The 27,846-nt window shown below is 44.8% G+C and overlaps 1 protein-coding gene across 4 annotated transcripts in view; it reads left to right on the top strand.

The window, feature by feature from the left end:
* The first annotated feature begins 969 nt into the window (after positions 1-969).
* Positions 970-27,846, top strand: part of ECPAS (Ecm29 proteasome adaptor and scaffold) — an 85,717-nt gene continuing 58,840 nt past the window's right edge. For 2 of the 4 annotated variants that reach the window (XM_066613627.1, XM_066613625.1), the window contains exons 1-9: positions 970-1,008; positions 1,608-1,652; positions 16,116-16,246; positions 17,020-17,136; positions 19,205-19,323; positions 21,928-22,077; positions 22,378-22,546; positions 25,359-25,498; positions 27,447-27,528. In XM_066613627.1, the coding sequence (XP_066469724.1) occupies positions 987-1,008; positions 1,608-1,652; positions 16,116-16,246; positions 17,020-17,136; positions 19,205-19,323; positions 21,928-22,077; positions 22,378-22,546; positions 25,359-25,498; positions 27,447-27,528 (975 nt within the window). In that variant the 5' untranslated portion in view covers positions 970-986. Of the gene's footprint in view, positions 1,009-1,200; positions 1,217-1,607; positions 1,653-16,115; positions 16,247-17,019; positions 17,137-19,204; positions 19,324-21,927; positions 22,078-22,377; positions 22,547-25,358; positions 25,499-27,446; positions 27,529-27,846 lie in introns of those variants that run through there. The other 2 variants (XM_066613626.1, XM_066613628.1) reach the window with 2 other exon arrangements.

Genomic DNA, 27,846 nt, shown 5'->3' with positions numbered 1-27,846 from the left:
TTAGTCTGCTGAGGCAAAGGAGTGATGTCTTTGCTTCATCTTCCTGGCTACATAATTTCTGATCAAAGAACTGCAATCTACTCTACAACCTGGTTTCAAAGTTGTGATGATCCAATATTTCCTTATGTGCACAAATCTTTTAATGTAAACACTAGTGACAGAAATTACTTTACACTGCAGAAAGTGTGCAAGATGAATTTTTTTAAATGGAGGCATTTAAAGACTGAACTTGGGATGAATCTGGGTAGATGAAGAAAGCTTGTAACAGATAAGCTTGATTCTCACCTGGACAAGGATCAGATATTTCAAATGGGGGCAGAGTTGGTAAAGAAACACTGCACTTGGCTCATACACTATAATAGACCTGGACACTGGTAGTCTGGCTACCAGTGACAGCGATCTTACAGGGGCATGTGCGTGATATGTTTTTCTGCATGCATGTTTTTCTCGTAAATGAAATGCCCTTCCTCTGCACACACAGTGCAATCCCAATGATAGACATTTCACTAGTTTTTTTTCTATCCCTGTGAGCATTTTACATTCGCAGTCACTACTATGGATAACCATCCCCATTTGACTCATACAGAGATATGTGGATAAAAATCTATTCTTTCACATTAGCCAAATCCGGTAGGAATATGTGTATGAGGGGGCGGTTTGCGTAACAAAATCTGTTTAGGGATTTTGAGTTTGCTCCTAATGGATTTCTAAAACTATACAACCCCACTTCTGGCTCTGTGTCACCCAGATCCATTTTGAGATGGAAATTACTCAGGTTACAATCCAAAACACGCTTTCCTTAGAGTAAGCCCCACTGAACATAGTGCAACTTATTTCTGCGTAGACATGCACAGAATTGTCTTGTCAGGCTGCTACAATCACCTTCTGCAGATAGGGGGAGAAACTCTTGATTTTTTTTTTTTTAAAGCATTGACCTGTTTTTTCTTTGCCACCCATTTTGGAGGAAAAAGTCTACATCACCAGTCATGGAGGGCAGCATGGATATAGGTCAGTTTCTTTTTCCCCATACCCTCCTTTCTCCATCTTAGTAGCTAGGGAACTGATGAATGAGGAAAGCAGAACAGAAAGATCTAACAGAGCAGGTACAATAGGAAACAGGGATTTTTCACCACCACCCTCTTGGATTTTAATACCCTTAGTCCATCTGTGTGCGGAGCTCTTGCTTTGGTTTCCCACAATCAGGGAGTGACTGAAGGTAGCAAAGGAGAGAGAAGGGGGAGAAAATAGATGGTGGGGGTGGGACGATGGCTCAGCTTTTTCTAAATATAAAACTAAAGGAAAGCCAGGAGGGTGGGTTGGGGGAAGGGTGTGTGTAAAGCAGATGTACAGAGTGAGTAGCAGGGCATAAGCTCTGCTGTCTCTCCCAGTGGTTGGTGTTTTAGGGGAGAGTCACAAGAGGGAGGAGGAGAAAAGCAGCGAGCAGCCTTTCCTCTGCAGCTTACTCTCAGGAGAAGCTACAAGGAAGAGGAGAAGGGGGGTGAAGGAACCCCCCAGTCCTGTCCTCCCCCCCCCCGCCTTGCACAGCCACCCCTGAGTGAGAGGAGAACTGGATAAGATTCACCCTCCTTCCTTCCTTCTCTTCTCAGCTGACAACATGGCTGCGGCCGCCTCTGCTGCTCAGGATGAACAGAGTGAGTGTTCTCTGGGGTGGATGGGGGGCAAAGCACAGCCCTTTCTCTTGAGGGGCTGGTGTGGGGGGGCTTTTCTCGGCGGACAGGTGGTCTTTTGGGTTCCATGCCTTAGGACGGGGGGGCATCTCTTCCTCCTCCTCGCCTGTGTATAGGGGAGTGGTCGGGGCAGTTGCCGTTTGGGGGATGCCCCTGTGGGGTGGGTGGTTGGGGGTGAGGGGTGCGGGTGGTTGGGGCTGGCTGTGGAGGGCCACGTTGTGGGTCCATGAAGGGGGTGAGGGAATGGTAGGGGTTCCCCCCCCAGGAGCTGCGATGAAGCGAGAGGGCGAGGAGTAGCTGCTGCGTGTCGTAGGCCTCTGTTGTGCAAAGTCATTAAGGAGTGGAAAGTGAAGCTTCAGCTTGGGTAGGCGTGAGGGGGTGCCCCCTCCCCTCCCCCCACCTTCCCTCACACACCAGTGGCACTGACACCACCTTGGGGTTTTTGCATTTTTAAACCCATTTCTACATTGGATCCCTGTTGAGTTGTACATGCAAGCTTGGGCAGAAATGGCTTGAATGGAAAGATCCTCTGTGCTTGTTTTACAGTTGCTCTGTCTGTGTGTGGCTTTTCATTCCTCCAGGGCTGTGCCCCAGATTGGGGGGGGGGGGGGGAGATAAACCTGTTTCAAACGTGGCTTGCTTTTTTTGTGGGGAGACTTTGGATTTCAGTCCCTCTTTTCCCCCCAGTAGTCACAAATCACTTGGGCCTGTAGTCCTTCTCCTGCCCCCATCTCTGTGCATGATGATGCAGAATGCTTGATGATGGAGGCAGCGCTCATGTCTTGACTTTTCTGGGTCCAAAGCTGGTTCTAGGAGCCTCTCCTGGATACTTCTGGGTTTGCAGCCAAGGGCTGGTGGGGGGAGATGAAATCTGCAAGGGTGTGCTGGCCTCTCGCCCCTGCCCCACCTCTCCCACTCTCGTTTTGCAACTGAGGTAGTTTAGGGATTTTTCTCCAACGTGTCTGCCTTGGGGAAAGGCATGCTGCAAGTGCTGGGGAAGCATCATATGTGGCTTTCCTACCCCTGACTGTATTGCCCTGCCAATGGTGGTGACTCTGTCCCCTCCATCCCCATGTTAAAGGGACAGGGCCTTGCTGTAATGAGGCGTGGCATCCCAGGGAAGTGATTCTTTGTGGCAGGAAACATCCGCAGTATATGACAGTGAGGCAAGCTGGGAAATGTATTTTGTGACTGAATCAGTCTCTCTCTCTCTCTCTCTCTCTCTCTCTCTCACACACACACACACACACACACACACACACACGTTTCTATTCTCCTGGTCCTGTGCACATTTACTGTGGGGTAAGCCCCAGCAAACAGATGGAACTCCTTCCAGTAAAGATGCATACATGGCAGTGTTTCTCAATGTTCATCCTTACATGGTCCATCTATTCAAAGTACCATTGGAAGTAACTGGCAATGACATAATCGCCAGTTACTTCTAGATTGGGAGGCCTGATGCTAAGTGGCAAACACCAGTAAGAGGCTCAGGGTGGACAGGAGGGCTTTTTTGATTGTAGAAAAGTGTGCTTTGGAGCTCTGCTCACTAAGCTGAGACTTCTACTGCTGTTTGTCTTGTCGCGTTCCTGGTCTCACTGCTGGGTGGCAGGTGTCCAGTGGTCCCATGAGTGCCACCGGACACCACCTCAAGTACCACTGGTGGATCCATACCACTGGTTAAGAAACACTGATATATAGAATTGCGTTGTGCACCCCACTGACATCCATCAGATATAATACTGCTCTATAATTATAACTTTTGGGCTGTTTGGCTGGAACAATGCTCCCTTAATAAAGTGTTAAGGGGTGTCACCCCTTGCTCAAGAGTGTAAAACCATTGTTCAAGGGTGTCAAGCCATTAATTGTTTGATTTTTCTCTGTAAACCACTTTGTGAACTTTTTTGTTGAAAAGCGGTATATCAATGATAATAATAATAATAAAACATAAGGCCTGGGGTCTGGATGTGGCCTGCAGAAGCTTTGGTCCTCTGGCTCTCAGCTGCTGACTCGTGCTAAGCTGTCACTGCTGAAAGGGTGGCCCGCATGATAATTGGACTCTCCCATACCTTGAAATACTGTATGATCAAGATTTTAGATTTTTTTCTTCTGTCATTTGCAGCTAATGAGTTCCCAAATGAGAAAAAGTGCTTATTTCTGGTCATGACCTGTTTAATGGCATAACTTCCTGCTTAATGACATCACTTCTGGCCCTCAGCAGGCATCATGAGTGCTGTTTGGTCCTCTGTATGAAATGAGTTTGATGCCCCTGCCCTAGTTCTTCCCTTAGAACAGTGTTTCTCAAACTGTGGGTTGGGACCTACCATATGGGTCACAAGCCAATTTCAGGTGGGTCTCCATTCATTTCAATATTTTTTAATATGTTAGACTTGATGTTACCATGGTCTGTGACTGCATTTGAGGAAATGTTAATAGACCTGTACTTTCAACAAGCTACTATGTATACAGTATTCTTTTAACAATGATAGCCAATGGGACTTACTCCTGGGTAGGTGTGGGTAGGATTGCAGCCTAGGATTGTTAAAAATTTTCCTGCTTGATGATGTCACTTCTGGTCATGACATCACTTCTGGTGGGTCCTGACAGATTTTCATTATAAAAAGTGGGTCCCGTTGCTAAATGTGTGAGAACCACTGCCTTAGAATAAATCCTCCTGGCCTTGAATAAGTCTTCTCTCTCTCCCCCCCCCCCCATTTTCTCATGTTTGAAAAGGCATGATTTAGTTCTTCTTTTGCAACAGAATGTTGAGAGATTCAGGCCCCAATCCTGTTGGAGTCTTGTACTAGTGTTTGGCAGCACAGGTCCTTTACAGTGGTGTAAAAGTTGGGCTGCCACCACATGTGTTGGGACTGTTGCTGCAAATGTACAGCAGCATGGAGTGCACAGTTGTGACTCCTGGAGCCTCTGCCAGTATTGGAAGTTGATGGCGGAGGCATATTGTGGGCAGGGAGAAGGATGAGGGTGGATCTCGGCTGCACCAGTGTGTGACAGATCCTATCCCCTCTCTCCCAGGCTGCCCTGCCCCTTTTCTTTCATCTGCTAACCCCTGCTAACTGGTAAGAGGCACTCTTTCAAGTGGGTGCTCCAGCAGTGTATTTTCTAGTGGCTGCCTGCTGGTGTTCTTTTGCATATTTTTAGATTGTGAGCCCTTTTGGGACAGAGAGCCATTAGTTATTTGATTATTATTATCTGACATGCCAGGAAAATGGCTGGCAAAGGTCTGAGAAGACCCATGTGTGATCAGGCAGCCTCCCAGGGGATAAGTAAAAAATTTTTTTTTATTCACCTCTTGCTGACTGTATGAACCCCCCCCCCCCACACCATTGGATGTTGCACGCTATGCATCAGCATATCTCCGTTGCTCTCAATGGTGGGGGATAGGATTGGGTAGTTATATGCAAGCAAGTGTAATAGTATGAGATATTTCATTCCCATCATATTCTTCTTAGAATAGCTATCTTCTGTCTCCAAAATTGACAGACACACACACAGGTTCCCAGCCAACATTTGACTGAGGGCTAAGTTGGAGAGATAGTGGCTTAAGGTCATACACAGAGTGAACCTCAGCATGCTTACTCAGAATTGCATCCCATAAATGTCTATGGTATGTGCTTTGTTGCAGCCCTTGTGAATTTAAGGCTGAGGTTTTGTAAATAGCAGTTACTGTACTATAGGTGGTCTATGGGGATGCGGAGTTATGAAATAAGGGATTACCACTGCTTCACCAGAACTCAGACAGCAATATTTTGTTGCTGGAACTATGCCTGTCATAGGTGCTGCATATCTTGTAATACTGTAATTGTGGCAAGTGGGTGTCCCTGGTTCCTATTGGATAGTGCTCTTGACATGACTGGTGATAGTGACACAGCATCTTTGCATGTCAGTGCCATCCTGTCTTAATTATTTGTTTCTTTTTTAAGTAAAGTCCTTTCAAAATAGTGCTGAATAGCTGCAAGATTCCTTTCTTCCACCCTCCAGCAATGTCCTATTATTTCATTAATGCTCCCCAATCTTTTAAATGGTTCTTTGAAGATTGCACACCTTTCTGTCCCATGTAAAAATCCATCTCTTAAAAACAACAAAAGTTGGAAATATTTTTTTGCAGCAAGACTCCCCCCCCCTTCATTGGGTGAGGATAGAAAACAGCCACTGGTACTGGTTTGGCAGCCCAATCCTGAGCTGCCCGGAGCTGCGGGCTCCACAAAGGGCTCCCGCCGGATCCCAAGCCTCCCGTGCTACCTTAGGAGGCTCCTCGAGAGAAGGGGATGTTTGTCCCCTTCTCCCGAGTAAGGGAAGCAGTCCCGCATTGGGAGTACTCACTTTAGTGGTGACTGTTTGGTCGCTGCTAAAGTGAAGTCGCTCGTGTAGCGCGCCTGGGAGTGCCTGGGATCCATGAGTGCCTGGGATCCTGCGGAGCTTGGCTCCGCAGACCCGCCTCTCCCCCAGGAACACCCCTAGAAACGCCTCCCCGGAACACCTCCCCCCTCCCCGGAACACCTCCCCCACACCCCCAGGAACACCCCCATTCCCCGTTCTGCAGCCCGGTGGTCGCAGGCACCACCAAGCTGTGGAAAATGGGTGCCCACTGGGCAGTGGCTCAGTGCCGGCCAGCGATGAGCCACCACTGGCGGGAGCCCGGCAGTAAGCCCTGCGAACTTGTCTTACAGTATGTTTGCGACTGTGGTCCGCGCCGTGGAGGCGCGGTGCGGACCATAGGATTGGGCCGTAAGTCTCTTACCACTATATTCCTGAGAGTAATGTTATTTTAAAAATTGTTTTGAAGATGCTCATATACCTGTGCTCATTAGTTCTGGGCTCCTTGAATATTCTGTTTAGAGTAGTGGTTCTCACACATTTAGCACCAGGACTCACTTTTTGGAATGAGAATCTGTCAGGACCTGCTGGAAGTGATTTCAATACTGGAAGCGACATCATAAAGCAGGAAAAATTTTAACAATCTTAGACTGTAATCCTGCCCACGCTTACCCAGGAGTTAGTCCCATTTACTATCATTGTCTAAAGCATGTACACAGTAGCCTGTTAAAAATCCAGGTCTCTAACATTTTTCCAAATGCAGTCACATACCATGGTCACAGCAAGTCTAATATATTGAAAATATTGAAATGAATGGGGACCCACGTGGAATTAGCTTGCGACCCACTGAGTGGGTCGCGACCCACAGTTTGAGAAACGCTGGTTTAGATTTAGAGCAGGGGTGTCCAAAGTTTTTGGCAGGAGGGCCACATCATCTCTCTGACACTGTGTCAGGGGATGGGGAAAAAATAATTAATTTACATTTAAAATCTGAATAAATTTACATATTTTTACATAAATGAATATATTAAAGATGAATTTACATGAAGGTCTTGCAATAGCTCAAGGCCTATAGAAGGCCTTGCACAAAGCAAAACTGGCATTTTCTTTGGTGCCACTACTGTATCACGGATGTGAAACAGCAAGCAGTGGAGGGAACCCTCATCCAACAGCTCACTTGAGAGGTCAAACAGTCGCCCTCACGCTGAGAGCAGTTGCGTCGGGCCAGTGCAGGCTCCAACAAATTTCTGGAGGGCCAGAGGCTCATTGGATACTGGGGGTTCCCTGAGGGCCACATTGAGAGTCCTCGAGGGCCGCAAGTGGCCCCAGGGCCAGGGTTTGGGCACCCCTGATTTAGAGCATAGGAGTTACTGTAGTATAGCCCTTTCCTGAACTGCTGAAGTAATGTGAAAACTCCTGGAACTTGCTACAGGACCCATGCTGCAACTCTTTTTCATGTTAGTGTAACCCCTCCTGGAAAGTGGGGTAGTACTGCAGTAGGGAGGAGCTGTAGTGTGGGTTCATACCACATGGCCATGAGCCTCGTGGATTATTGCAGTGGCACAGGAAGGCGGATATTGCAATGTCTCCCACCTGATGTCATGTTTTCCCCTGACTCTATAGCAGGGGTGCCCAAACCCCGGCCCTGGGGCCACATGCGGCCCTCGAGGCCTCTCAGTGTGGCCCTCAGGGAGCCCCCAGTCTCCAATGAGCCTGTGGCCCTCCGGAGATTTGTTGGAGCCCACACTGTCCCAATGCAACTGCTATCAGCATGAGAGCGACTGTTTGACCTCTCATGTGAGCTGTGGGATGAGGGCTCCCTCCACTGCTTCTTGTTTCACGTCTGTGATGCAGTAGCGGCAGCAAAGGAAAGGCCAGCCTTGCTTTGTGCAAGGCCTTTTATAGGTCTTGAGCTATTGCAAGACCTTCATTCATTCGTATAAGTTAATCTTTAATATATTCATTTATGTATATTTATGTAAATATATTCAAATTTTAAATGTAAGTTAATTCTTTTTTTCCCCGTGGCCCCCAACACAGTGTCAGAGAGATGAGTGGCCCTCCTGCCAAAAACTTTGGACACCCCTGCTCTATAGTATAAAACTCTGCATTGCTTTTGCAAATACCGTATTTTTCGCTCCATAAGACGCACCTGACCATAAGATGCACCTAGTTTTTAGAGGAGAAAAACAAGAAAAAAAAATATTCTGAACCAAATAGTGTAATAAAATATTTAATAAACTATAACAGAATAACATTTGATCCATGTAAAGTGAACAGCAGTCAACAGTGGCATTAAGAACCATTATCACTGTCATTAACAAATGGAGAGACTTAAAGGTTTGAGCACTCTAGTTTCCTGGAAACACCAAGAACTCATCATCGCTAGACACAAAAGCAGGTGCACACAAATAGGGGATCACATTATCTTTCTGCTACAATGATGTTCTGCCAAATTCCAATCCACTGGGCCTCATGCCTGCTTAAGGCTGATCAGTCCCCCTTATGCAACTCACCAGTGCAGCAAGCAAAAGTGAGTCCAGTTCCAGTCCACAGATGCCAAGTAAATCAGTCCCATCAATCAGAGTCCAGAGCCAATAAGCCAAATTACAGTCCAAGGTCAGGTTCCAGGTAGGTCAGTCAAATCCATCAGGGTATCCAAGTCCAGTCACAATCCACAGTCAAATTCCAAATTCAATAAACCCAGTCAGTCTCCTCCCCTACCTCCAACCTGCACTCCTTCAAAACCCACAAACCCTTTCTGCCTCTGGTACTCCTTATATCCCTGAGGGCCCTATTGCCTTCCAGTGGCTGCAGCTGTGCAGCACACTCCCTGGAAGCCCAGGCCTTACCCTTAAAGGGGCCACTGCTGACACCACATCTACCTCCTCACCAGATCTTCCTGGATTCCAATACAAGGGGGGGGGGGGCAGATCTCTATACAGACCAGTGCAAAAACAGGGGAAAGGTGTGGGGAAGGGAAGATCTTTGTATAGGCATCACAGCAAGACCAGTGCAAAATCCCTTGCACACAGAACCAACAGATGGAAGTGGGGGGGGGGGTGCAGATCTCCATACATACCAGTGCAAAAGCAGGGGAAAAGTGTGGGGCAGGTAAGATCTCTGTATAGACATCACAGCAAGACCATTGCAAAACCCCTTGCACACAGAACCAACAGATGGAAGTGGGGGGGGGGGCGCAGATCTCCATACATAGAAGTGCAAAAGCAGGGGGAAAGTGTGGGGCAGGTAAGATCTCTGTATAGGCATCACAGCAAGACCATTGCAAAACCCCTTGCACACAGAACCAACAGATGGAAGTGGGGGGAGGGGTGCAGATCTCCATACATACCAGTGCAAAAGCAGGGGAAAAGTGTGGGGCAGGTAAGATCTCTGTATAGACATCACAGCAAGACCATTGCAAAACCCCTTGCACACAGAACCAACAGATGGAAGTGGGGGGAGGGGTGCAGATCTCCATACATACCAGTGCAAAAGCAGGGGAAAAGTGTGGGGCAGGTAAGATCTCTGTATAGACATCACAGCAAGACCATTGCAAAACCCCTTGCACACAGAACCAACAGATGGAAGTGGGGGGGGGCGCAGATCTCCATACATAGCAGTGTAAAAGCAGGGGGAAAGTGTGGGGCAGGTAAGATCTCTGTATAGGCATCACAGCAAGACCATTGCAAAACCCCTTGCACACAGAACCAACAGATGGAAGTGGGGGGGGTGCAGATCTCCATACATACCAGTGCAAAAGCAGGGGAAAAGTGTGGGGCAGGTAAGATCTCTGTATAGACATCACAGCAAGACCATTGCAAAACCCCTTGCACACAGAACCAACAGATGGAAGTGGGGGGAGGGGTGCAGATCTCCATACATACCAGTGCAAAAGCAGGGGAAAAGTGTGGGGCAGGTAAGATCTCTGTATAGACATCACAGCAAGACCATTGCAAAACCCCTTGCACACAGAACCAACAGATAGAAGTGGGGGGGTGGTGCAGATCTCCATACATACCAGTGCAAAAGCAGAAGAAAGGTAAGTCAGCCCCAGTAGAGCCAATGGGGCTCACTCCCAGGGATGAGTGGACGGGAGAAAAGCCTGCCAGCGCCTCCTCTCCCAGGGAGGAGCCCGTCTCAGTCCCTGGGCTCCCTGGACTCACTCCCTAGGCTCGCTCCCTGGGCTCACAAGCCTGCCAGGGGCTCACTCCTAGGGATGCGTGGACAGGAGAGAAGCCCGCGATTGACTCATTTCGCCTGGAGATGGACTGGTAGCTGGAGGATCGACATAATGAGCACCCCTGCTCTAGGGGCTTGCTTAGCAAGACTGCCATCCCACCCACGCTTTCCTGGGACTGAGCCCCAGTGACTCTGAGACTTACTTCTGAGTAGACATGCAGGCTTGCTCAGCAAGACTGCCACCCCACCCATGCTTTCCTGGGAAGCAGAGCCGAGCAGAGCGGGCAGGGGGCGGGGACAGGGGCGGAGTTTTTTGTTGTTTTTTTTTGCAGTATTCGCTCCATAAGACGCACACACTTTTTCCCCCACTTTTTGGGGGGGAAAAAGTGCGTCTTATAGAGCGAAAAATACGGTAGATACCTTCAAGTTTAAATTGGATGGAAATAATTTTCCAAAGCACCTTCTAAACAACTGCTTCACACCCAGTAGTGTAATTTTATTGTGTAAAAGGTCTGTTCTCTGTCACAACTTTCCTTGGATAATCTTGTGCTGGCTAGGCCTATCATTTGGTTTGATGTGTCTCAGACATATTGCTGCCTCCATTCTGTGTTTAGTGTATTAATACGATGTATTGGTATTAACTCGATAGTTTACCATGAAAAGAATCTTTGTAAGATGATTGCACATACTTGATGATACTTTGGTTATTCCATTACTCTTGAGTATCTGTTTCTAAAATAGAAAGTTGGAGATAATAAGACAAACTTATGTGTACATTAACACTAAATGGAAGCCAGATCACTGAACTACTGTGAAAGAAGTGCCTCAAAATTGGGCTCAGTCTCGGAAAAGACAAATGTATAGTAGATACCCTGTATCCACGGTTTCATTTACTTGTGGTTCTCAAATCCCCCCCCCCCCGTTGTGCTCAGGTCTAGCCTCTGTTTGTTTGCAAACACTTTGTCTGCAAAGTGACACTAACAGGAAGGGACAGCAGGGGAAGCAGCCAGTGAGAATGCTAGACTCATAGCTACTAGAAGATTGTTAGCCAACAGGAAGTGGACAGCAGAGGAAGCAGACAGTGAGAGTGCTAGACTCTCCTTCCTGTTAGTTTCCTTGCTGTCACTTCCTTTACCAGGTACCAGTATAGTGTTTTCACTTTCTGTTTCATTTTACAGAAAGCTTCCTCTGCTGTTCTTTCCTGTTCCTGTTAGCATTGTGCTGAGGATTCATCTCTCTGTTCAGTAACTACCTGGGGGTTCCACATAACAGTACACTGCTATCCATGGTTTTGGGCATCTGTGGTAACAGCAGGAAGCTATTCCTTGCAGATATGGATAATGAATATGTGGATACAGGGGGATGCCTGTATTGTTTTGGTAAAAGGTTTGGTTTTAAAACCAAATTGACAAGTAGCTTGTTAGGTAGCTATCCATCTTGACAAGTAGTTAAATCTTGTGGAGCTTCTCTTTCTCTCTCTCTCTCTTTTTTTTTTTTTGCCGAAACTTGATGTTAGTGGTGTGTGGCCACCTGGGAGGGGCTCCCATTCTAAAGACTTGGAAGAGAAGTTACAGTTGTTCAAGCAGCTGGAAACTAGTGTGAGAAGCAAGTGCTGTAGTATAAAGCCGGATCTCCTTGTCTATCTTCTCAGTGGCATTCCTGTGGGAGAGTGCAAAACGGTAAGTTTTGCAGGTGCCTCAACTAGCTGTGTAAGTGCCCCTCCTCCTTGCCTCTGAAGCAATTTCGGGTGGTGAGAGAAGGCTCCTCCGCTTTGCTCTCAATGCCTGGAATGGCTCTGAAGGTGAGGAGCAGGGGCCACTTACACTGTGCTTTGAGACACCTGCAAAACTTACCATTTTGCTCATCGCTGGAAATGCCACTGTACCTTCTAGCTTTTTTCAAGATTACCATATAATGCATCTCTCAAACAAGGGCACATCTTCCAGGCTTCCCCGTGCCTTGCTTCTCAGTGTAAGGATTCATTATTTTGCCTTTCTCTGACAACTTGTGCATTGTCTTGGATAATCCTTACTTTGTGCTTGGAGTCTGAAAAGGAACCTAATGGAAGAACTGCCAATGCCTTTGAGTGTTGGACACAAGTTGGAATCCAGAGAGATTTAGAGGTTGCTTAACATCATGACCTATTTCATGGCTAGATTCTACTGTGTAAAAGGTTATGGGAATCCAGGAGTGGTTTAAGTGTTTAAAGAGCAAGGCCTGTGGATTAACTGTTATCCTGCAGCTGCACAACTCACACAGTTTACAGTTTAGAGTTGAAAAGAGATCAGAATGTTTTGTTTTCTAAATATGTTCTCTCACATGTTAGAGATATATTGATGTCCTCCTAAGCCTCCATCTAATGAAATTTAATATTTCTGTCTTCTGAAGGATCTTCTCACCAACAAAAATCTTTGCAATGACATTAATAGTTTTCTATCTAATATATATTAGCTATATCTGCAGTTCTCAAGAGGGTTGGGATAGGGCCGGCCTTCAGATGAGCCCCAGTGAGGTCTTGGGTCCATGATAGCACACATTGGTAGAACAGCAACTTATTACCTGGTGGAGGTGGCAGCAGTGTGGTGATGGGGAGTCACCACTGCCTTCCTCCTCTTGGTTCCTTCTGTGGTGCCTGCTATTTCAAAAGCAGGGAGAATAAGCCTCCCCGCAGCATCCTGCCATTTAAAAATGCAGAAAGTGTCGGGAAGAGAATAGGTGGCGAGTAGAGCCAGTCTAGGCTACCAGTCTCTGTTCCTTTCCTATTTTCTTCCCTTCCTCCTTAAATGTCAGGCACCAAGAATGGGGAAAAAGATGTTACTGGTGGCAGGAGGATAAGAGCGGGAAAGTAAGGAAATTGGTGGGGCTGCTGATGGGACAGCAGCATAGGAAAAAAGTGTGTGTGGTGCACTTTGCTTGGCATGGGGATGGTGTTGCATGACTTCTTGGTCTTGGGTGTTGGTGGGGGGGGGGGCTTGGACTGGAGATCAGGGAGCTAAAAATGGTAGCCAGTCTCTCTTTTCACTTGTCATGGACATCACCCTCCCGTGTCCTCTAGAATATGCACAAAACTCAGAGGAGAGGTAGGAGCTCATCTCTCACTTCACATGTGACTTTGGAGATGGTCAGAAACAGTGAGAGTCTCTCATGCTGCTTATGACTGCCCTTAGTTCTTGTCTTTGTATCAGGCATTGGGGAACATTGGAAGTAGTGAGAGAGCTGCTTCTGATTTTCTTTGAAATTTGCCACAAAGCAAGAGACAAAACCTCTGCATTCTTTGTTGATGCCGGAAGGCTCAAAGGGTAATAAGGTTAGCCACAAAGTGGTACACCCTTCCTGCTTAGAGTTGCTTGTGCTACACAGCCGGAGTGGAGCTGGGGAGGTGGTGGCGGCATGGTAAGTACGGCATGCTCCTTAACGCACTGTGTAAGTGGACCCTCCCCCTCAGCGTTGGAGCCATTTGAGTCAGTAATGGTGCCTTGCTGCTGCTGCCCTGAATGGCTCCAACGGCGAGGGGGAAGGACTGCTTACATAGTGTGTTGTGGAGTATCCTATACTTACTGTTCCACCGCCCTAGCTCCACTTCTGATACATAGTGAAAGCAAGGGAGGGAGTCTCTTACTTTGTGCTAGAGCAGGGGGTCTCTAAACTTTTAGGTCATCTGGCATGGTGTCGAAGACCAGATAAAGAAATAAATTTTAAATATAAAATTTAAATAAATACATTAGAAAGCTTCAGAAAGCCTAAGGGCTTCAGATGGCCCAAAATGTCACTTCTGGACCTTTAGAAAGCATGCTGAGGGGAGGCGCATGGCCTCCCCAGCCCTCAGAACACCCTCCAAATGCAACAGGAGCACAGCTCTGGTCACATTTGGTTGAGCAGGCCAGAGATTGCAGGTGTCCAGAGGCTTGCCACAGGCTGGATAGAGGCTTGCCACAAGCCACATCTGGCCCCCGAGCAAGGGTTTGGGGACCCCTGTTCAGGGCTCTCCAAACCCCAGCCTGCAGGCTAAATCCAGGGTTTGGAGAAAGCCCTCCCCCCCCCCGCCAATGAGCACAGCTTATCATTCTGCCATGACACCACATGTTTTTTCAAACATAACAGGTAACAGGGATGCTCTGGTCAGTCACATCAGTTGCCCAGCATCCCAGAAGGCTGAGTCACAGGATATCTAGGGAGAAGTGACTACCCAGAGTGCAGCTGTGACCTGTTCTGTTTGAAAAACATGCGGCGCAATGGTAGAATGGTAAGGTCCACTCGGGACGGAGAATATTATTTTGAGATTAGTTTGGAGACTGCTGCTTAGATGGAAAGGAAGGGCAGGTGGCAGTTGCAACCATTCAACTTCTGGTCTCCATTGGCAGTTGCATTTATCCTCCCTCTATTTCCTGAGGCCTTTGGCACTGCTAGTCCTGTAAGTTTACTGTAAAATTTAGCCCAAGTATATGCATAGTCTTTCGCACTTACCCTGGCATCATTCACCCCCCCTCCTTTGTTTCTATTTTTAGATTGTGAGGAATCTGACCTCTTCAGTTGTAAAGTGCCATGCATATTGATGGTGTTATATAAATAATGCTATGGAGTTCTGGATAGGTCTCTTTAAGCAGGCATTTTTTAAATATTAGAAACCATAAACTACTCTCCCCTCCTCCCCTATCAGTTTAGGTCTAGGATGGACTTTTGCTTCCCTTTGCAAAGGCGCATGTAGCCTTGATCTTTCTGGAAGGATTGTGTATTGGCAGAAAGGAAGTCAAGAGAAGACTGGACTCTGTTAGATTAGGTGTGTCACAACGCTTCAGTGTCTCTGAGAACAAAATGTAATATAGAGCAGTGTGGCCTGTAACAAGGATTAAATAGGAAAGTCAGTTGACGGGTCCCTTTGGGGGAAAAGGTAGAATAAAAATACTGTAAAATAAAATAATGACATTTTAAATCATCAGATCAGCTGCTTGCTAAGCCAGTAATGCTGGGAAACAAAGAAAGTGAAGGAAGTGCACAATGAGGATGGCAAATCATCATTTGGCGGGAACCAGCATTATGTCTGTACTGGGCCACTGCTAAGTGAGACTTCCCAGGCGCGTGTGCGCACACGCGCGCGCGCGCACACACACACACACACACACACACACACACACTACTTTCAGTAGACAATTTTTTTGTAAGATTTTTTTTCATGATGGTGTTTGGAGGCCTGTGTTTGGTGGCACTAAGGTGAGATATGAATTTTTCTCAATTGATTTGTAGTTTATTCTTGATATCTTATCCACACTGACCCTTTGAGTTAGGTTATTTATTAACTAAATAAAATGGCTTGTGAGTGCTGTGACACAAGTGTCTTTATATGGCTGTAAAATGTTTTGTTGGTGACTGCTGCTGGTACAAGAGAACCCTAAGATTCTGTTAGGCTGATATTGGTCTTGTATTTGATACTGGTGTCACATTGGATGAGGTACATTTCTAGTGCCATTGCGGTGAGTGCTGGGGCATGAAGTAGACTGTGATAGTCCTGAAGACTGTCCTGAAGTCCTTCAGTACACAGTAGACTGAAGCAGACCTAACCCCTCTCTTCGCTCCTGGTGCAAACTGTCACAAATTTGCTGCAAAGCATGTTGTGACAGTGCAGAAGTTAGTGGCACTGGGGTGAAGGCCTGTGCCATCCTGTTGGCGCCAGATCCAGAAGGAGCACATGCCAGAGTAGGCAAGGGCTACTCTGAGCAGCCTGGGGGGGGGGAATGGGCAAATCAGGCCCATGAGGGGGCAGGATTGGCCATACTGGAGAGCAAAATTGAACATATTGAGGTGGAAAGATATTGAGAATTAAACCATGGTATAATCAGTACAGTACTTGGTGATATTGTTTTTCAATTTCATATAGACTTTCAGGTCCAAATTACTCTTTCTATTCCTTTATTATAGATCAGCTTGAACGTGTCTTCTTACGTCTTGGTCATGCAGAAACAGATGAACAACTGCAGAATATTATATCCAAATTCTTACCACCTGTTCTTCTAAAGCTTTCCAGTACACAAGAAGGAGTACGTAAGAAGGTATGTTTAGCTGATGAGGTGTAGAAGTCTAGATGAACTCAAAATAAGTAAAAGTCCTTGCAGACATTAGTTTTATACGTACTTATCCTGATTGATGTCAGTGAGTCTTTCTCAGTCGTATGTTTCGAACTAGTACGCTGAATTTCTTTTAGGGTTTTGTTCTGGTTCAGGAAAAAAAATTGGTTCTGTCTCTCATTTGTATAAATGTGCTAGCAGAATAAATCACACTGGAGCTACTCTGAAAATTGTTATGTGAGAAGGAGCTCTGAACTTCTGGGTATTGATATATTTTGTCTGCCCAGTCTAGAAATTATTAGCCCATTGCCTTTCAGATGTGGAATTGTGGAAGCCACTGAAGCAACATTGTTTCCAAGTCCCAAGAGCCTCTGGGGTAGGATGGAGAGTATGGTGACTGGGTCAAGAGGCTGCCAAGCACGAAGGGGAGGAGACTGTGGTGGCGAAATGCAAGGTGGTGGCAGCAGAACCTTTGCAATCTCACTGCTACCCTGTTCCTCCTCCTTTGGAGGTTCAGCCTCCAAAGGAGAAGGAAAGGGGTGGCAGCAACATCACAAAGCCACTGAAACAGGAAGAAGTGGCAAAGACCTCTGCATACCTGCAATTGCACTGGTGGTTCTGCTACGTCTCCCGCCACCACCATCTTGGGTAGGCCTCACATGGCACCCTTTTTCTGGCCTGGCACCTGGAGCTACATGCCCTCCCTGCCGCTTGCTTCACCACTGCACCAAAGTCAAGATTTCCCCTCTCCCTTTTAGGTTATGGAACTGCTAGTTCACCTGAATAAGCGTATCAAAAGTCGTCCGAAAATCCAGCTTCCTGTGGAGACTTTACTAGTCCAGTATCAAGATCCTTCTGCAGTGTCCTTTGTCACAGTAAGTGCTTTCTTTCTAAGTTTTGATTACATATGAGATTCAGGTTTTCGTAAGTTGCACTTGCCTTTTAAGCATAATTTTTATTGTATTTTTAACTCTGTTAGTTACACTGTAAAAATAGGCCCTTAGTTTGGTTGAACTTGTCATAAGAGGCGACTAAACAGCCACTGGGTAGATGGGACTCATTAGCCAGGGAAGGCAGCTCATCTGAGAGAAGGAAAACTCTGATCCCAAACCGCAACTGTCTTGTGGCTACATCCAGTTATGGAAAAGGCTTCAGGAGTCAACCTCAAGGCAAAATCCGGAGCCGGAGTCCCTGAGGCAGTTCATGGCTGAACACAGTCATGTTCTGGCAACTCCTGCGACGTCGCTGGAACCGTATTGGCTTCTGCCTTTCCATTGGACCATTTCAGCGACGTGGAGAGGCGGGATTTGCTGCATGGGAAACAGTCTATCCTCCATATCTACTTTACCCAGGCTTCGCGCACTGGAGAGGACACTCTGTTCCAGAACCACCATTCAGAGCGCGATACTGTGGTCTTCCAAGACAGAAGGATGCCAACAAAAAAAAAGTTACACTGTTGGAATGAATACAAGTATAATGCTCTAAATGTTCCTGTTTGGTTTTTATAAAATATATTACTCTTAACTTGGGGTTATTCTCTACAATCAGTAACATTTTTCTTAGAAGGTCTTGTTGTCAAGTAGGTTGCAATCTAGTTTAAGATCCCATTGTCTTATTCAAGTAAGTTTCAAGATCAAGTCAGAAAATGACAAGTCTTTTCTTTAGACATTAAGGGCGCAAGCCAAACCTACACGGGAGCAGGCAAGCCAGGAGGCTTGCGCTGCATCCAACGCAGGTTCTTTGGCTGCAACTGCTTAGCCAGGGCCAAGGGGAAGCTCTTCCCCTTACCCCTGGGTAAGGGCTGCTTGCCCCAATGAGTCTCCTCGGACCTGTGCCACCTCTTGAGGTGGTGCAAGTCTGAAGAGAGTGGCTTGAAACAGCTCCGTTCTCCGTGGGGACGGGGGTTGGAATCCGGCATAACTGCCTGGTCCCAGCCCCACCACCGGCTTCCCATGCACCTGCCCCTGGGGCTGCCCATCGCCAACCCTCCCCCGCCCAGAAATGTCCCCCCAAGCCTACCATTGCTTCTTGTGTCGTTGCAGGCCCACCGACACAAGTGGCAGTGAGGAAGCCACCATGGAGGCTTCTGCCGGCCTCCGTGCATCGGCGCATCTACATGCACCGACGCGGCTTCTTCCCATGGAGGTGCAAACGTGCTTTACGGCACATTTGCGACCCTCCTATGCCAGCCCAAGGGACTTGGGCTGACATAAGGCACATTTAGGATTGTGCCCTAAATCATATATTTAAGAATCTATGTAGAAAGTCTTCCACTTTTTTTAGTGCTGATGGTTGGTTTGTTCATTTCTTTAGATTTTTTGATTATCCCATTCTATTTCCAACAGTCATCTCAAGTAAAAAGGGGTTTTCAGGAAGAGTCTTGGGAGATGTACTTGCAGAATGGTTTTACAACCACCAAAATTACATATGCTTGCTGCTGGGGGAGGGGGGTGGGAGACGATGACAGAAAATAGTTGCTATCAAGAGGAATTGAAAGCCTTCCCAGCTGATTGCAGAGGCTGTGATGGTACATAGAGAGGGAATCAATCTCTTCACTGCAACTCTAGACATGCTTTTTAGGGGATCCCATTGGGCTCGATAGGATATACTCTTGAATAAACATGCCTAGGATTGTGTTAGTTGGCCTAGTAAAGGAATTTAGCAGTCAGATTGAATTGTGCCTGGAAGACAGTGCAGCCATTGGATATACTCTGCTCCTAGCAACCCATTTCTGTTAGGAGGTAGGTACTTGCATTTAGCCTTTTTGCAGCACTTTTCAGTAGGCTTCCTTGATATCAAATTAAGGTTCCTGTAGTCAAATTACTAGTTGACTAGCAGATGAGGGAACTTGAATGGAATTTGCTTCTTAAACCTTTATGGAAATGTTCTGAGCGGTTGTTTCTTTGTGTTGGTGTTATTTAAATATATTTTGTACTTTTGCAGAATTTTACAATAATATATGTTAAGATGGGTTACCCTCGTTTGCCTGTTGAAAAACAGTGTGAGCTGGCCCCCACTCTTCTTACTGCAATGGAAGGAAAACCTCAACCCCAACAAGACAGGTATGATCCTGAGTACAGAGATTTTCCATTCTTTTGTGTCTTAATTTGAATTGTCTAGTTTGAAAATCTGCATGTTTCTTTAGTAAGTGCAATATTACTCGTATTTAAGATTGTTCTACATATACTGAAAAAAATCATGTGGTATAGCCCTCTTGGAACTGTGCCACTTGAGAATATGTGTGGGGTCACAGGTTTCTATATGCAGAAACATTCAAATCATAATATGTCAGTCTAGACCAGGGGTGTCAAACATAAGGCCTGGGGGCCAGATGCGGCCCCTGGAAGCTTTTTATCCAGCCCTCAGGCTCTCAGCTGCTGAGCAGTACTACGGTCTTACTGCTGAAACAGCAGCCCAAATGAAAATTAGGCTTTCCCATGTCTTAAAATACGACCAAGATTTGTGTATTTTCTCTTCTGTCATTTGCGGTTTGTGCAATTAATGAGAACAAAGTGCTGATTTCTGGCCGTCAGCTGCTTAATATCACTTTCTGGTTAATGACATCACTTCAGCCCTCAGCAGGCACCCTGAATGCTAACTTCAGCCCTCGGTGTGAAACAAGTTTGACACCCCTGGGCTAGCCTATAGTCCTTCCTTGACATGCTTACTTTTTTCAGGCAGAAAGTTTTTCATATGTTAGAGCAGGGGTGCCCAAACCCTGGCCCGGGGTCCACTTGCGGCCCTCGGAGACTCCCAATCTGGCCCACGGGGAGCCCCCAGTCTCCAGTGAGCCTCTGGCCCTCCGGATACTTGCTGCAGCCCATGCTGGCCCGACGCAACTGCTCTCAGCATGAGGATGACTGTTCAACCTCTTGCGTGAACTGCAGCCTGAGGGCTCCCTTCCCTGCTTGCTGTTTCATGTCTGTGATGCAGCAGCAGCAGCAGTGAAGGAAAGGCCAGCCTTGCTTTGTGAAAGGCTTTATATAGGCTTTGAGCTACTGCAGGAACTTCATTCATTCATATAAGTTCCATCTCTAATATATTCATTTATTAAAATTTATGTAAATTTATTCAAATTTGAAATGTAAATTATTATTTTTTCCTGGCCCCCAACGCAGTGTCAGAGAGATGATGTGGTCCTCCTGCCCAAAAGTTTGGACACCCCTGTGTTGGAGCATTCAAAATTGCTCCCCCCTCCCCCATTTGAGGTCTGAAGAGGTTCCACATGATTTATCTGAATATGTAGAGGGCCATACAATCTTCTGAAATCTCCCACTTCGTAGATCAGGGTTGTTAAACCTGTCTAGTTTTGAACCACTTTTAAAAGCTTTGTGAATGAAGTGGTTGAAGTGTTCCATATTTATATGATTTTGTGTGTAAACTGCTTTGTAAACTTTTTCTTGAAAAGTAGTATATAAATATTCTTAATAATAATACGTCCAGCCCTTTTGAAGATGTGGACAATAAGATTTGATTTGGTCATCTTAATATTAATATATTTGACTCTATGTTGTACTATGTTTCTTAGGGCCTAATCCTATCTAACTTTCCAGCGCTAATGCAGCTGCAATCAATCTCCAAGGTAAGGGAACAAACATTCCCTTACCTTGATTAGACTTCTGTGACTGTCCTCCCCAGAGCAGGAGGCAGTGTGTGCCCCATTGGCACAGCTGCATCAGTGCTGGAAAGTTGGATAGGGTCCAAAACAGGACAGGGCCCTTAGCTCTGTATTTTTATATATTTTAGTTCTGTATTTTAGTTTTATGTTGTACACTGCTTTGAGTACCAGAAAAGTAGTATATACAGGTTGTGGTTCAGTATCCGCAGGGTTTTCATTCCCAGAACCCCTATAGATGCTGAAAACTGCAGGTAATGAAACCCATTGGTCAGGCATGCCAAACCCTCTAAATGTGACCAGAGCATAGCTCTGGTCACGTCCAGTGGATGTTCTGAGGCCTGGGGAGGCCAAGTACAACTGCCCGCAGCCTTAAAATTCCTTTTAAAGACATAAAAAGTCACCTCTGGTTTTCACCCGAAAACTGGAAGTAGCTTTTTTTTTTTGCCTCTAGAAGGCATTCTGAGGCCTGCGGAGGCCACAGGCAGTCATGCATGGCCTTTCAGGGCCTCAGAACACGCTTGAGATGCAATTGGAGCAGAGCTCCACTCACATTCAGAGGGTTCAGGTAAGGCCTGATCAGGGCTCAATGCGGGTGGGGGGACCCCACCACCTATAAATCTTTTAAATAAAATAATGATCACGCAACTGTGAACTAGTGCTTAACTAATCTGGTATTATAATTAAAATACTTATGATATTTAAAATACTTTGTCCCATTTGTTAAGCAACATTCCTGTAGTATTTGAATACAGCATCATTTTTGGTCTAACCTGCTGAATTACTGCTTTCTGATTAGTTGATTTCAGTGAAATTTTAAGCAAAGGTGAATTTTTAAAGAGATCCCTAAAATGTTCTCAGAATTTGCTTCTCATGGTCATAAGTTTGCTTTTGCACTCTGAATAGTTATGAAAGCTATCACCTGAAAATGAACAGATTATGAAGACACATTTCACAGTCATGTCTCTGTAATTTGTCTTCTTGATATGAAAACGTAACTAGTGTGCTACTATGTTATTAAATAGTTGCAGTAAATATAATTGTTTTTCAGCTTAATGCACCTTCTAATACCAACCCTTTTTCACATGAAATACCCTGTTGAACCTCTGAAAGCAGCTTCTCCATTTAATCTTGCTGAAAAACCAAAGACTGTGCAGCTGCTATTGGACTTTATGTTGGATGTTCTCCTTATGCCTTATGGGTAAGTAATTGTGTTGCTCCACAATTTTCATTTCTTCTCCCTTACATGACAAATGTTGTTAAACTCTCATAAGGGAAGTGTAGTTTTGTTTTCAAAGAATGGTGCTCTTTTGAAGCTGTTGAAGTTGCCTAGCCAGCCTTCTAGGTTTTAAAATTCTAGTTGAACTAGACTGAGATTTACCTCAGATTATACAGGCCTATGCACATTTTGTTGTCTTAAACATTAGATCTATTCTTGGGTATATTTGGGGCACTGAATCCAAAAATGACCTTGGTTTTGATTTTGTTTCCCTCTCTTTAGATACGTATTGAATGAATCTCAGAGTCGTCAGAATGTTCCATCGGGACAGAGCTCTTCATCAAGTAGCTCTGGAGGTACTGGGATCCCTCAGCCTCCTCCAGGGATGAGCTTTTATGCAGCCAAGCGGGTAATTGGAGACAGCCCATGGACTCCTGAACAGCTAGAGCAGGTAAACCTAAACTTACAGTGTGATACTGGAGTAAAAATGCCAGTTGGTTGCAGCTAATGAAGCCATTAAGGGAGTAGGCTGTAGAATTGTACATGGGAGGGGGAGAGGACACATCTCCCTCATTATTGATTATCCTGACTAATGGCACATCTGACTGGCGTCGATCATGGTTAACCCAAACCCAGGGGAACTCTGAACCCAGCTCTCAGAAGCTTGGCCTATTCCCAATGTTTAACCCTAGTTACATGCTAAGTAATATGTCTACTGTTTTCCCGGTGCCTGTAACATGTATGGCAAAGAGAGTGAGCAAATACATTATTCCAACAGTATTTTACTTAGATAACAAGGAAGGCATGCTAGTTGCATCTTATTTTGAAAAACAGTTTGTGCAGTAAAGCATTTCAGGGTGATTTAAGAGTAGTGGGAATAAAGTTGGTGTTAGAATTTATTTTATTAAAATTTCTTGATGACTTTGTCTTCCCTCAAATGCCATGTGGTTTTGTGTTATAAAATGTCATACTGGCTCTCAGAACATTTATTTTTGATGTAAATGGCTACTGATTCCGTTCCTATTGATCTCGCTACAGCTGAGTTATCCTTGATTAGAATGTTTAGTCACTCCGTGTATCTATAGACATGATGTGATGCTTTGTGTTTGTTCAGAGATAGTCATGCTAACTGGAAATGTCATATGAGGTGGAGGACCAGCACTGGTAGAGCTATGAACAATTTTTGTAAAAAGAGAATAAAATTGTAGATTTTGATTTCACAAATGAAGATGGATTTATTGCTGCATTTGTGACTAGAAAAGGATTTTGCTTCTAGGAATTTTATTTTTGGTGGGAAGGGGGTAGCAGAATGTGCTTGCTTATCTTTAACCATCCTATCCAGCAGCTCTCCAAATCTGAGTGTTTGTTCCTGATGCCAAATGGGTGAAACAGGGTTGGAATTCTGTTAGTGTTACTGTCCACCTTGCTGCCCACTAGTCTCTCTGTCTGAACTGGTTGAGCTCAGGTGTGGCATTGGATTCTCCCAGGCTTTTGGTGTTGGGGGGGAAATAAATATTCACACTGAGGGGCCTGCCCTGGAAGTGACACAGGAATTCATGGCCCCTGTGGGCTTGTCTCAATATCTGCCCCAACACATGCTGCAGAACACATCTGGATCCTGGTAATTGCTGTTGGGCTGGTTGATGATGATCCAGTTGTGGAGAAGATTAATATTACAACTGTTTCATGAATAACTCACTAACTGGTAGGTCTAGACTCACCAGGACTTGCCAGCTCTGCAAGTTTGGGTTGGGCTATTTGCAAGGCCAGACCCTGAAGCATTGTGAATCTTGATGGATTCTTGATGACCATATGGGATTTTCCTGCTGCCAAGACTGGCAGTTCCGCCAATGTCCTAATTTACTTCTGGTATAAGGAAATGACTAGGGCCATTTACAATATCTCTCATGAATGCCATGTGTCCAATCATAGAACCAGTTTTGCACCCTGTTTCTTTGAGGAGCTGCTGGTGCTAAAGTGACAGAGTATACAATTTAAGTCATGGTGAAGGAAAACTTATGATGAGTCTGAACTAGCATGGGCTAGACCTCTTTGTAAGGCCTGCCCTGTGGCATTAGTGGGAGTCAAGAAAGCTTACTTTACCATTCTGAGTAGTGGAAAGCTTGTTGCTTCTTGGCCTGTAGGAAGGTTTGGAGCCTATCTTGATGGCCTACTGTGACCAACTTAGAGGACACCTTGCAGATAAATTTATTTACATCTGCTATGACTTACTCCACATTGTTGGTATTTGAGAATGTACCCTCTGCATCTGCTCATCCAACTATTTTGGAGTATTTTAGTCCTGTATAACCTGAGGATGTGGACTAGATTCTTGGAGTGTGCAGCCAATGATATGTGTGCTTGACTGTTGCCTGTCTTGGCTTATGAGAGTTATCTGAAAGGAACTGGCTGAGTGGACAGGGAGGGTGATCAGTACGTCTTTTGGAGAAGGAATGGTTCCATCATTCCTTAAAATGGTGATGGTCCACTCTCTTTTAAAGAAGTCCTCCTTGAACCCCACTTCATTAGATAATTACTAGGCAGTCTCTAACCTACCATTTTTGAGCAAGATACTCAAGTGTGTGGTGGCAAATGAGCAGCAAGTATGAAACCAATTTCTTAGACTTTTTTCAGTTTTTGGATTTTTGGCCAGGGTTTGGGACAGAGGCATCCTTTGGTTACCCTAGCAGATGACCTGGGAGCTAGATGGGGAATGTATCCCTGTTGGTTAGGCTGGACATCTCCTCAACTTTCAGTGGTATCCTCCTGAAATGCTGGCCAGGCTGGAGCATGTGGGAGTTGTGTTATGTTCCTGTCCTTTCTGAAAGGCAGATTCCAGAAGGTGGTTATTGGGGACTCCTGTCCTGTGCTGCGTCTTCTGGTTTTCAGCATCCTACAGGAGCCAGTTCTGTCCCTTTTGCTATTCAATCTTAGCACAATCTTCTTCTTAGACAATTTTCTTCTTGAGTTCATGGGTTTTTGTGAGATAAAAAAAAATCAGAAAGGCTTGTTACTCATTTGGTGGCTGCAGATTTAGTCCCAGCTCTCTTGCCAGTGCCACTAATAGTGCTGTTCTGGGGGGGGGGGCGGGGGCTGGATTTACTTTCTGTAGTGCTGTTATGATGAGTTGGCCATCCATTCTCATCCAGTTCTGAAATTCTGTGGTGATGATAAAAAGTCTGGGTCTCAGTTGTTGCCATTTTTCACTCATATGCCTGATCAGACTAATTGACTTTCCTCCTCTCTTTTACCTTACTGGGCAGTGTAAATTGGGCATTGTGAAGTTCATTGAAGCTGAACAGGTGCCTGAACTTGAAGCTGTCATACATCTGGTCATTGCCTCTAGTGACACACGGCACAGTGTAGCAACTGCTGCAGACCTTGAACTCAAAAGCAAGCAAAGGTAATAACTTCTAATTTTGAAATGGCAACTGAACAGTTGGCAATACTTTCTTTTGTTTGATCCAATGCAATGCATCCAATGATCCAATGCTTTTGATTAAAAGCATTGGCTTTTTTACTAAATTGTCAAACCTATCATATTGTAGAACCATCCCTTGTATCACCCCTGTTTTCTGTCCCGTACATTCTCTTACCATGTGTACTAGACAGAAAAATCTGGCGGAAGAAACTGTATTTCTGTTAAGTTAGCATTTATAGTGATGAATGTCTCCAAAGCCCTAAGAGAAACTTGGTTTTTTCTACTGGTTGGTACATAATTACTAGATACTGATTTGCTTTACTATTTTGTACTTGCACAACAGAGAATTTCCTTTCCTTCCTGAACTGTTGTGAGGTGGGCGGTTTAAATGTTTAGAATGAGAATTGGGCTAGACGAATTCCAGGCATATGGTCAAGTAATTTTTAGATATTTGATTCTGATGCCTTAGAACGTGAAATTTGTTTTCTGGTTTCGGGTGAGAGAATAGGGGAATCATGGTACTGGATTAAGCAAGTCCTAGCACATGTGGGTGATGAAGATAATTGTTCCCCTTCTCCACCAAAAAGACCCCGTATGAATCTAAGAATCCCAGAAAAAGCAACGCCTAACAATTGCAGACTGAATGAGTAGTGTGATTATTGGAACTGCTTTTGGAATCTTATCATTTTTCTCTTCGAATTAGATGTGTGTTACCTGTATTCTCCAAATGGTTTATCATTACTATGTCCCAAGTTTAATTCAGCTGTCATTTCACGAATGATCTTTCTTTCAAAGGATTCAGTTCAAAGGGGTTCAAAGGATTATTTTGAATGTGTCAAATGTCAGAAAAACATATATGAAAAGGAATTAATTTCTCAAAATGCACACCAGCATTACCTTTGAAAGACGTTCAAAGCACAACTTCTCCCATTATAGGTATCTGGCATTGTGCTACACTAAGAAAGGATAATAGTTATGCAGTATGTTCTTAAGGCACCAGGCATAATGCTAACATATAAGAAAAATTTGCAATAGGAGAAGTATTATAAATAGAACATTAGTTAATGCATTAATTGCATAATTGGATCCCAGTACATTAAATTTATATTTGCTCCAAAGAGCTAATTTGGCCCCACCATTTTAGATTTTAAGAAAAGACAGAACAATTCTAACTTCAAAAGTGTATTCATTGCATATACATTTCAGCTTACCACGTATGATACTAGGAACTAAAAGTATATTTTATGTGAAAAGAGCTAGTACCAGTACTTACCAGTTGTTTTCTTGGTTTAAAAAAAATTAGACACGCAACCACAGAAATCTTCATATACAAGGCAAGGAAATACCTTTGTGCTCGTACTTTTTCTTTGAATGTCGGGACTCCATGTAAAGAGCCTATTTTTTAAATCAAGGTGACCTTCAAAAACAGTTTGCTTCTATGGCCTTGGGGGTTGTCATTTAAGAAACTCGAGTCCAAGTTCCCTTGGGTGTGTGGACTATTCAGTTGCTGGCCATAGGCTTTTCGTTGTTTTTCTGCTACTTCAAAACACTGATGAGAACCTGTATTGTCCACATTTACAAACAACTCCACTCAAAACTCTTGTGTGTTACTGCTATGATTTGGCATTTTTAGGCATCAATGTCCTTGTGATATGTGCATTAAAAATACGCACGTGATGATAAAATACTTAGAAATTCCTTTTTTTTACAATCAGGGTGGTTTTAGAGGCTGTCAAGACTGCTGTGCTCTCAGTCTGAGAGGATGTGTCTGAGTAACTATGTGTATGTGTTAATTTAAACTATTATTGACTCTTATTGCATTGGAGAGAAAGTGATGCTGTCCTGGCAGCTAATTAGTTTTGCTCGCAATCATGTAAAAATAATTAATTCCAGTACCTTACTCTATGCCTGTCTTTTTAACATTCTTTAGTTTAATTGACTGGAATAATCCAACCATCGTCAACAAGCTGTACAAAGTGTATCTTGGGGATATACCACTAAAAACTAAGGAGGTGAGAATTACTTCTCTCAGACAGTGTTTCTTTTTTTGTTTCTATGCATGTGACTTTTTTTACCGGAGATGTGTTTTGTTTTTTTTAGTTTTGGAATTTCTGTTTTTGTTTTTTTAAGCCATTTCTGCCCAATGCTGTATATATGTAACAGGGATAAAATGTGTATACCTGTGGGCTGGGCAGAAATGGGTTAATTGCTATAATACGTGTATAATTGCTATAAAATGTGTATACCTGTGGGCTGGGCAGAAATGGGTTAATTGCTATAATAGCAAATCCTGTCCAGCAACTCTTAAGGCTGCCTGCTACTTTTGCTTT

Source organism: Tiliqua scincoides, chromosome 2, assembly GCF_035046505.1.
Source record: "Tiliqua scincoides isolate rTilSci1 chromosome 2, rTilSci1.hap2, whole genome shotgun sequence".
In the NCBI taxonomy this organism is placed as follows: domain Eukaryota; kingdom Metazoa; phylum Chordata; class Lepidosauria; order Squamata; family Scincidae; genus Tiliqua; species Tiliqua scincoides.
Note: the sequence above shows the minus strand (reverse complement) of the source record. Positions and strands in the feature narration are given on the sequence as shown.